Source organism: Nansenia antarctica, assembly GCF_963989245.1.
Source record: "Nansenia antarctica genome assembly, chromosome: 4".
Lineage (NCBI taxonomy): Eukaryota > Metazoa > Chordata > Actinopteri > Argentiniformes > Microstomatidae > Nansenia > Nansenia antarctica.
This window is the reverse complement of record NC_137689.1, coordinates 11,354,297-11,364,634: the sequence shown is the minus strand read 5'-3', so window position 1 is coordinate 11,364,634 and position 10,338 is coordinate 11,354,297. Positions and strand designations below refer to the sequence as shown.

Genomic DNA, 10,338 nt, shown 5'->3' with positions numbered 1-10,338 from the left:
CCACTAGAATCAGAGATCATGTTTAAATATTATGCTATGATAGTCCATAGGTCACAAGCTGTAGAATGTAAACATAACTGGAGACACTTGTCATTTTTGGAGACAGATGTCACCAAGTACTATAAGCCTGTCATAGACACACACAGACACCCAATCTGCTCCTCGTTGGCCTCAGAGATAGCATCTGTTGTTTTTTGTGGAAGTGTGCAACACTCAATGGCAGTTGCTGCACGACTATACAAAATATTTGTTGACCGGGGTATATACACCAGAACATTAGTGAGGTTTGATGTTTTTCTAAAACCTGTTAAATACTTTCTCTGGTAGATGTTTTCTTAGACACTTTTCCATATGTTTGACCGGAAGTCAGCTTTTGTTTATCCCTATTCTTATGGTGGAAGATGGTTGAGAAAGGTATTGCTCACTTCATTTACCCACAATTTACTCTTAGCTTGCACTTGACACCCAATTTTATATTATCTGATTAATTTTGGTCCTCAAGGGTCCAAGGAACTGCCCAGTACAAAGTATTGGCTCTATCCTTGATTCTCAACTTTCTAAGTTGAGCATGCCATAGAAATAAACTGAGATACTAAATAGAATAGATACTAGTTCAGCATCAGGAATTTAGGAAACACTGGGTAGATCCCATTGATAGTTCATGTAAACAAAACCTTGTATAAATGGAAATTCTTGAAGTTTCTCTGAGATCAGACAGGGATTAGACTTTGTAGGTTAGATTTCCCAGGTATATTTGTGAAATGAATTGTGTAAAGTTTAGGTCACTGCATACGTTGCGATACTCCCCTATCACAGTCAACAGTACCTCTGATTCATGTATCTTAGTGTTGTTTGTACAGACTTGAACAACGACTTGTGTGCACATCAGAGAGCTGTTTCAGAACTGTAGGGGTCTGATCATCTGACCATGAATGTCCCGGACACAAGCTCCAGGGAGGCAGATGGTTCTGGCTCCAGAGATCATCACACACCTAACCATGGAACTTCTAATGATGACCATCTCTGGGGTTGGAGAAGTACAGTGCCCTACGTAAGTAATGTGACAGTGAAGCATTTTTTGGGGCTCTACACTCCAACGGTGTGGATTTGAAAGTAGACAATTCCTATGAGGTTAAAGTATAGATTCTCAGCTTTTAATTAATGGTATTTGTGTACATGTGGTTGTTTGTTTTGAGGGTATTTTGCCTTAAATCTCCTCTTCAGCAAATTACATGCATGTTCTATATGATTCAAATCTGGATATTGACGTGGCCAGTCAAAAACGTTAAATTTGTTGGCCCTAAAAAACACCCTAGTTGCTATGGCAGTATGGGTTATTGTCCTTCTGTATGATGAAGCACTGTCCAATTAGTTTGGAGGAATTCTCGTACTCGGAATGCTTGTACTTGGGCTGACACTTCAGAACACTTCAGAATTCATCCTGCTGCTGCAGTCAGCAGTTAGATCAATCTATTTCTTTATAAAGCTCTCACTGGCACAGCAGCAGAATATCTGAAATCACTTTTGCTAGCATATCAGCCCAATAGAGCTCTCAGGTCTTCTGTCGCTGGCTTTCTCTGTGTACCACAGATGTACAAAAGAAGAGATTTGGTGCATTGCTAATTGCCAACGCACTGCCAGTTTACATTAGGGATGCAACCTCAGCAAATATTTTCAAGTCAAGACTAAAAACTCATCATAAATGATGATTATATAATGATTAAAGCACTTTGAGCTGCAAAGTTTGCAGGAAAAATGCTATACAAATAAAGGTTATTATTATTATTATTATTATTATTATTATTATATCATCAATGAAGGCAAGTGAGCCAGTGGAAGCCATACATGCCCAAGCCATAACACCCTCTCCATATTTCACAGAAGAGGTGGATATTGAGCAATTCCTTTTTTTCTCCACACTATTCTTGCCGTCACTCTGCTGCTACATGTATATTTTGGTTTCATCGCTCCAAAAGACCTTTTTCCACACCTCTGCAGGCTCTTTCAGATATGATTTAGCAAAATGTAAACCAGGCCATCCAACCTTGCAATGTAGCCTCTGCAGATCTGCTGGTGAAGTCTTCTGCAGGTGGTAGTCTCTGGAACATTCATGCCTCCCTCTTGGGAGTGTTCCTGATCTGTAGAGGTTCGGGGGTTTTCTTAATCATGGTGAGAATTCTTCGGTCATCCATTACAGATGTCTTCCTTGGCCTACAAGGCCATTTAATAACATTTCTGAGCTCACCAGTCCTTTAATTCCTTTTATTGATGATTACCGGTATGTTGATTTTGACAGGTTTAAGGTTTTCGCTATGTTTCTGAATGAGTTTTTTCTCATATATCAGCCTCATAATGGCTTCCCTGACCTTCATTGATATCTCTTTGGTTCTCATGTTGACAGACACTAATAGCAAACTCCAGGGGCAAACGCAAATCCTAGAATCAATACTAGACATTGAGAGCTTATGACTTCACAAACGATGTGATAGAAGACATTCGACGGAAAACAAATGACTTATGCATAAAAAGTGTTGGAATTTCTGAATGGTGTACAGAAATATCATCAAATAAAAGCTGAGAATATCTACTTTAACCTCCTAGTAATTGTTTGATTTCAAATCAAGTGTAGAGCCAAAAGAATTTAAAAAAATGCTTCACTGTCCCATTATTTACGCAGGGCACAGTAGGTCTCCGCCCTGGATGACCTAGGCCTCACCGTAGGGCCTGCGCCCCGACCGTGGCTGAGACTCATTGGAGCGTGATGGACCATCAGTGATCGTTGAGAACGCCGTTTACCAGGGGGATGGAGTCACGTGGTTCTGGAACGTCTGGCTGCTGGGGGACAAAGCTGTTTAATAACCGGACTGGAATCCGTTCCGATTTACAACAGACAAACATTTGCCAGCTTGCTTTCCTCTTCTTTCACATAAGCCACATTTTTGGACTACACTTCCCATGTCCTCGGTCCAAGTCAAAGCACGAGTTCGTTGAGGATGTCCCCCCCCCATGTGTATGGAGCCACACTTGCCATTTGAGCCAAAAAACCCCAGTAGCTGAATATAACTGCTTTTAAAATGGTGCGGGTAAGATGGAAGTAGGCGAGAAAAAGCAGAACACGGCGAAACAAACTTTGTCTGAAAACAAACAAATTTAACAAGAATTTTGAAGCAGTAACGTATGTACGTTTGAACTTTTGCTGATATCAATTTTAAATCACAAGGCTTTCTATGTATTGTTTATCCAGTATGTTGGGTGTACCTTTAGATTCACACATGCCTTGACATTTTTGACCTTCTGTGAAGGCTTTGAATGTCCCACCCTTCTCCTTAACTATGCATTTAAGCACTTCCCTGCATGGACATGTAACAGCATAGGATTGGTCGAAGCATGGTAAACCAGTCCCATTCAAAACCATGTGGGGAAGTGCACACACAAAAGGGACATAGCACCTGAGAGCTTGCATGTTACAAAAACCAAGTGTCCCGGCTGTACTGTGACCACATATTATTACTATTATTATGTGAAAGTGCCCCCCCACCCCACCTACAATGTTACCAAGAAGAACTCCACATACATGACACAATGTTAATTTATTAAAATAAGTTAAGCCACAAAGGACAAAAAGTGATTTTTGTATAGTCGTCCATGTCGTCTGTCAAATGTAAAAAAAAGAAAGAAAAGAAAACTGTTCACATTTCACTGTAGGTGACAGAGGAATATACTCAAATAATAAAAAAAGAATATTGCAAGAATGTCACCGTCATGGACCATAATTTCACAAAATAAGGGAAAGTGTAATTATATTTTAAAACAACACAGTATAGGCCTACTGGGACAAAACAAAACAAGTTAATAGTAAACATTGTGTGAATTGGTGAACATTCTTAAAACTTGTGTTTTGTGGATTAATGTGAGAGAGTAAAAATGTTTCTCTTGTTGGACATTCAACAATGATATGACTATCTCAAATAGGGGGGTTCAAAGTTTGGTATGCTTGTTCAAAGTTTGGTTGGGGACAAAAAGTCAAATTATCAGAAAATCGAATGGGCAATGGTCCTTATGACAAAGGTGTTGCTCATGAGGGGCTGCAAATATGTACCTATATTCTTGACTTTAGATCAAACGGGACAGCGGAAATGCTCGTTCAATGATTACAATTTCAGTTGTTACTATAGCACCCACTGGGCCAATCGGTGTCATTTTGTAAATACCAGAACAGAAGTTGTCAAAATTATCCCAGTGGAGTCTGAGATATCACGTGTGACATAGTAGACCCACACTGCACACCAACTCCATTACTATCCTATAATTGGTCATATATGTATACACAGCCACTAGAGGGCATAGTCAACATACAATACTACAGTACACTACATGTTTACAATAAATTTAAAAAACAAACCACCCTACTCAGATAATATCCTCTGTAAAGACAGAGGTAACTGGCAAATCAGGCTAGGGGTCACCTACTGTATGTACTGGCTCAACACACTTGTAGCGTAGCCTAGTCACTTAAAGAGGAGCTCTACCTGATTTCCAGAATTTTCTTGTTATTCCTTGCCTTAATAACAGTTCAGTGAAGTTTGGCAAGCATCACCACTGTTCTCAGAATCTGTAAACCCAAAAAGTACACAGGTATGGTACACTGAGCATATTTCAAGACTGTTTCCTCCCCCACTTCTCCTGGCTCTGTATGAGGTGTGTAGGTTAGACTTTCCCACTTGTTAATAAATAAACAGCAACATATTTCATGTGGAAAGTTATGCGTCTGCTTTCTTGGCTTTAAGGGCATTCTCCAAGATTTTCCTCTTCCACTCCTGGTAATCCTGTGCTGCACTCTCCTCAGGACCGTCTTTCTGTTTCTTCTGAGATGTTGGCAGTTCCTCCTCTAATAAGGAGAAGAACAAGAACAATACTTAGGTCATGTTCTCTCATGAAAGTCCGAATCAGGAGCCGGCGCAAGTGGATGAGTTTGCAACATTGTTGCATAAATAATTTCTCTGATTTGCGTTCTCACAGCCCTTTAAGTAAACGAAGTAACATACGCAATCGAAGCAACAGACGTGGTAGTTGATTGGTCAGAAAAATAGAAAATTGCCCGTTCGTCCCGCTCTTATCCAGATCAACACGCATGCGCTGTTGTTTTCCTATGGACGCCTCGATGCTTTCATGTGAGAACATGACCTTAGACTGACCTGACAATCAACAATGATATGACTGTATCTCAAATAGGGGTGTTCAAAGTTTGGTATGCTTGTTCAAAGTTTGGTTGGGGACAAAAAGTCAAATTATCAGAAAATCGAATGGGCAATGGTCCTTATGACAAAGGTGTTGCTCATGAGGGGCTGCAAATATGTACCTATATTCTTGACTTTAGCTCAAATGGGACAGCAGAAATGCTTGTTCAATGTTTACAATTTCAGTTGTTACTATAGCACCCACTTGAAATTTGGACCTGACAATCACACTCGCATAGTACAGACACAGTGCAGTCCCTCACTACTATTCCACATCTCAAACGTGGGGGTGGGGGGGACAACACACTTACCTTCCTCTCTCTGTTCAATACTTTCCAGCAGTGTTTTCTGTCTTTTCTGTGCCATTCTCACTGGCTCCTTCAGGGATGTAGCTTCTTCTGTGTGAAAGAAATCAATAATCATAAAAAAATATAGTTTAGTGTGGGAGTGTGTCTTACTTCACAGCAATGTCAAGGTGACACCGCTCCATGCTCACTCACTCTGACTATAAACACTGTTTCTCACTCGACTTCAGCATCTTCATAGGCAACTCCAATCCTACAATCCTCAATTCCCCTCAATAAGATGTGGTCTGTATGTCATGAATAGCCAATCATATTAAAATACAACCACTTGAACCAATCGATTTTCAAAATGACTACCGCTGTCAATAAGCCCTGCTTGTGTGTTCAACCTCCACTCCCTCCAACCAGAACTGTAACCATGACAACATGAGGAGAGAGAGAGAGAGAGATGAATGTGAATGCCCTATATCCACTTCTCACCCAGGAAAATAAGCTACCCCCATCTGGAAATAAGGAGCCTGGTCCCAGAGGTATAGCATGAACAACAATAGACAGGAGGTGGTCACGCAGAATGGTAACCAGTTAGCACCTTAAGGCGCCTGGAAGCAGTTTACTGCTGCTCCTATTGTTTCAAATGGAAGCCCCACACAGGGCATGTGGGATCAATTCGGATCCAAGTCTATTCCGTCCTGTGTCTTTAGCGGCAAACTGATAATATATCTAGAACACAATCTGTGAGCAACAGTGATTTTCCATGAATATCTGATGGCATTTGTGACCATAGTACGCTTGGTTTTTGACATTTAGGAAAAATGTTGGTTTACGTTTTGGAGTGCCACTCACTTTGGAGCCAAGACCTCACAACAGAGCCACAAGGCGTAGGTGGTTGTAATCTTCCCCTATGAAATGGGACGACCACTTCAAGACCCTGATACGTCATAATACGCCAGTAGTGTCATAGAAAAGCATTGACGCTCGCGATTCGTTCACAACTTTCAAGTTTCATCCTATCAATCGTTCAAACACGTCATCAAATAAAAAAGAACAATGCTTCATTATCAGGCCAGTTCATGGCAGAATAACGGTGTTCGGTAGGCTAGCAACCCGTGCTCCTACCCTGCCAGTCTGCACTGACATTAGAGGAGCAGTAACAACCCTGCTAGTCTGCACTGACATTAGAGGAGCAGTAACAACCCATGCTCCTACCTTGCCAGTCTGCACTGATATCGGACACAGTGCAACAACTTTGTGGCCGAACTTAAGTAACATTTTGGCCGTCATATGCCATGTAAGGGGGGAAATACCACATGAAAATGTCAAAATGCATGACTATCATGCACAAATCAGCCTTAAAATATGTAAGGTTAGTAGACACAGAGCGCAGTTTTGGTTTAATAAGTGCCACAGCTATAGCGTCATATGCCATCAAAGGGGGGGAAATGCGACATGGAAATAGGTCAAAATGCGCCACTATCATGCACAAATCAACCTAATGTTAGACAGATTAACTTTACATTAAATATGTCTATCATCATCCGCTGTCAAGCGCCACATGTAAGAATGTATTTCTAAATAAACAGGATTGTACATCTTGTTCTGGAGTGGAAATGTGAATCGCGCTCCGATGGCATGGTGTATTTCTATGGGAAGGCTGTTGCCTGGATGCTTCCATTGGACTGCTTGGGGACGCTCATACAAACGGAGCCGTGAATGGCCCTACGGCTCAGCCCTACCCTAAATGAAAACAAGAATTGGGACACCCCTACCCTACACGTGAACGCGCAAAACTGAGCCGTAGGGGTGAAACGGTTGGGCCTAAGTGCCTTCCTCAAGGGCACACTAAGGGTGATGTTCCCCAGATGGGATTTGAACTCATGACCTTCTGATCACCAGTGTGCGGACCCAGAACTCAAAATGTTCCCTTCATAGGGTGAAAACACATTTTCAGTAGCTAAGGTGTATGAAAAAGGGTATCGCTAGTTAATAAAATGTATCTGATTTTGAACCATAAGGGGGGTTTCAAGTCTCCTTACTACAGATATCCTGTCCCAGCTTCTGTAGCAGGTTGCACAGCCTGTCGAAGATGCCCTTTTTAGCACCAGACGATGCCGCCAATTTCCTGTCCACTTTGATTTTCATACATCTGCAGAGAGACAGACAGACAAACATATGGTGGGAAAAAACATGTTCATTATGTATCACATAAAATAGTGTGGGGAAACAAAATGATTACAACTATAATTATTTTAAATGACTTTAAAATGTGTCTACAAAGCACCGTGACCGTGACACCGTGACACTAACTTAAGGCTGACATGATGAACACCTACTTGCATGCAGAGCACAGAGCAGCTGTGGTAAAGAGGGGTTTTGACAGGTCCAGGTCTTCTCGTTGAGCGGCAGGAAGACTCTCCTCATACCTGGAGAACATCAAATGAATACTTTCTAAGGACATGGTTTATGAGCAATATGCTCTAGGGTGGTGTCTTATTCACAATTTGCTAGTAGCTAGAGTTGTTGAATGATGAAGTAGCCCTCCCTTACCCCCCCCCAGATACGGGGCGCAGGGCACAGGCTGTAGTGAAATTGAACCAATCATCATGATGGTGGTTTTTTTCAGTATGAATGAGGTGCAGTATGTTGAAATGTGTCACTTACCACATATACTTTTACTAAACAGGATGGTCTAATTAAGTATGCAGTATAGTGAGTGATGTACTAGATACTTTTAGTAGTAGTTATTGAGAAAAGGCATCTGACGGCTGACAATGTCATATGTACACATGTACATATGACATTGTCAGATGCCTTTTCACAATTGTTAGGAACACGATTTTGGGTCCTCTTCTCTGTCCTATTGAAAAGGCATTGGAGAATATCTAGCTTCCTCCCCTTAAATATTTTCCTCCAATGTTTTTTGAGGAGGAAGTGAGTGGAGGATGGAGGTCCAGGAGATGTTGCAGTACTGCTTCCTAAAAGTATCTACGACAGTCTCACCTTTGGAGTATTTGAGCTGCCACCTTGACCGCTTCCATGCACCCATACTGCACAGCGAGGTCTCGAAGGCCCAAGTGGGATTCAAGGCCCAGCAAGCATTCCATGGACTTCAGACTGCTTTGATACACCTTCTTGTTCAATCCGGATAATTTGACGGCATATTCCTGTAGGCAAGAGCACAACATCAGAGTTCAATGGAAATGTCCGCTGATCATGACCAGGGGTAGGCGATTCAAAACACGATGCCATGCACACATCTTACTTTATCCAAAGGTAACTTCATCGATGTTGCAGCCAGTTCGAGGCAAATCACTGCTTTGCTTGTAGCCGTCGTATTTCCCAGTCCTGTGCATTTGACCTGAGATAACCGCATGTACTCCTCTGCTTGGCTGTGATAGACACAAACACAGGTTCAAGGTGACACTTTGCAATGGCACGATGATGGAACATTACATTCTTGGGACATTTTGTATCGGTGGCTCCATCCCATCCTCTACTACCACACTCTGAAATACCACCTCTCCCTGTGATAATCCATCACTTATGTAGGCCTACATTTGGCAGGAATAGTGAAATGTCACAACTGTCATGAGAACAGCACAGAGGATCACCGGCGCCCCCCTCCCCTCTCTGGAGGAGCTGTACAAAACACGCTGTCTCAAGAGGGCCTCCAAGATCTCCAAGGACCCGACCCACCCTGGGCACGAACACTTTGTCAAGCTGCCCTCGAACAGGAGGTACAGGACCCCGGCCGCTAAGACAAACAGACTGAAGGACAGCTTCTACCACAGGGCCGTCAAGGCCCTGAACACAGAAAAGGCCTAAGTTCTGGGCCCAGGACAGTCCGGACGGATTGTATGGCAGCTAGTGCTGAGGCACAAACATGTACATTTTCAAGCCTGCAAACTGTGACACTTTAAAATAATGTGAAAAAATACTTTCTTGTGAAATATGACAACCCTAGTTGACTATCTGTGCAGTATAGTACAGTGGATTGTGTACATAGCCTCTATTGATGTAAACCAGCTCCTTACCTTCTTGTGATTTTATGCATCTATGCTTTTTCCAAAATGTGTTTCTTTTTCCTCTCCTAAACACCAGGGGAGCCTCCCCTCCTAAATTTCGTTGTTTGGTACCTGTACTGTAGCAATGACAAATAAAGTCTATCTATCTATCTATCTATCTAAATAAGTGAATGGCTGAAGTATAACGAATGAACAACATGTTAACCAACCTCAACATGACCACAACATTGTGTGTGTGTGTGTGTGTGTGTGTGTGTGTGTGTGTGTGTGTGTCTGACCCTCTCACACAGGTCAGGGCAACAGCCTCCTTTGCTGGACAGAGCCACCAGCTAACATCTAGAGGGGCCAGACGGACTCTCATGGACCTTCATCAACATCAACAACAACAACACTGGACTGGTCTGAAACTCCAGGGAAAACTGGCATGTCTTCCCACAGCTGATCACTCTGTTTCCCACTCTTTTCTAAAAAAACACTGCACTCGATGAGGACATTGTCATATTCACAACCAAGGCCAGATTACAAGTCCTTCCTACCAGACTCAACCTCTCTATTTGGTTTCCTTCCACTCAGGTTCCTCATTGCTTGCACCACACCACAGAACAGGTTACAGAAACACTATCACATATCTTGAATGGCTGTTATGTTTACAAAGGAATGTATATAGCACGTCATGACAGAATTGTGAGCCTTATAGTAAAGGACATATCACTCCACTTCCCAGTCACAGTGAAAATGTATACACATGCTTGTGTCAATGCATCTATGTTCAAT

General features: G+C 42.2%; 1 protein-coding gene across 1 annotated transcript in view; it reads right to left on the bottom strand.

The window, feature by feature from the left end:
* Nucleotides 1–4,760: 4,760 nt before the first annotated feature.
* Nucleotides 4,761–10,338, bottom strand: part of orc6 (origin recognition complex, subunit 6) — a gene marked incomplete at both ends in the record, with an annotated part of 6,418 nt that continues 840 nt past the window's right edge. Inside the window, 6 exons of the mRNA XM_080530301.1 lie at nt 4,761–4,888; nt 5,549–5,635; nt 7,576–7,685; nt 7,873–7,962; nt 8,540–8,703; nt 8,802–8,928. Of these exons, the coding sequence (XP_080386427.1) occupies nt 4,761–4,888; nt 5,549–5,635; nt 7,576–7,685; nt 7,873–7,962; nt 8,540–8,703; nt 8,802–8,928 (706 nt within the window). The remainder of the gene's footprint in view (nt 4,889–5,548; nt 5,636–7,575; nt 7,686–7,872; nt 7,963–8,539; nt 8,704–8,801; nt 8,929–10,338) is intronic.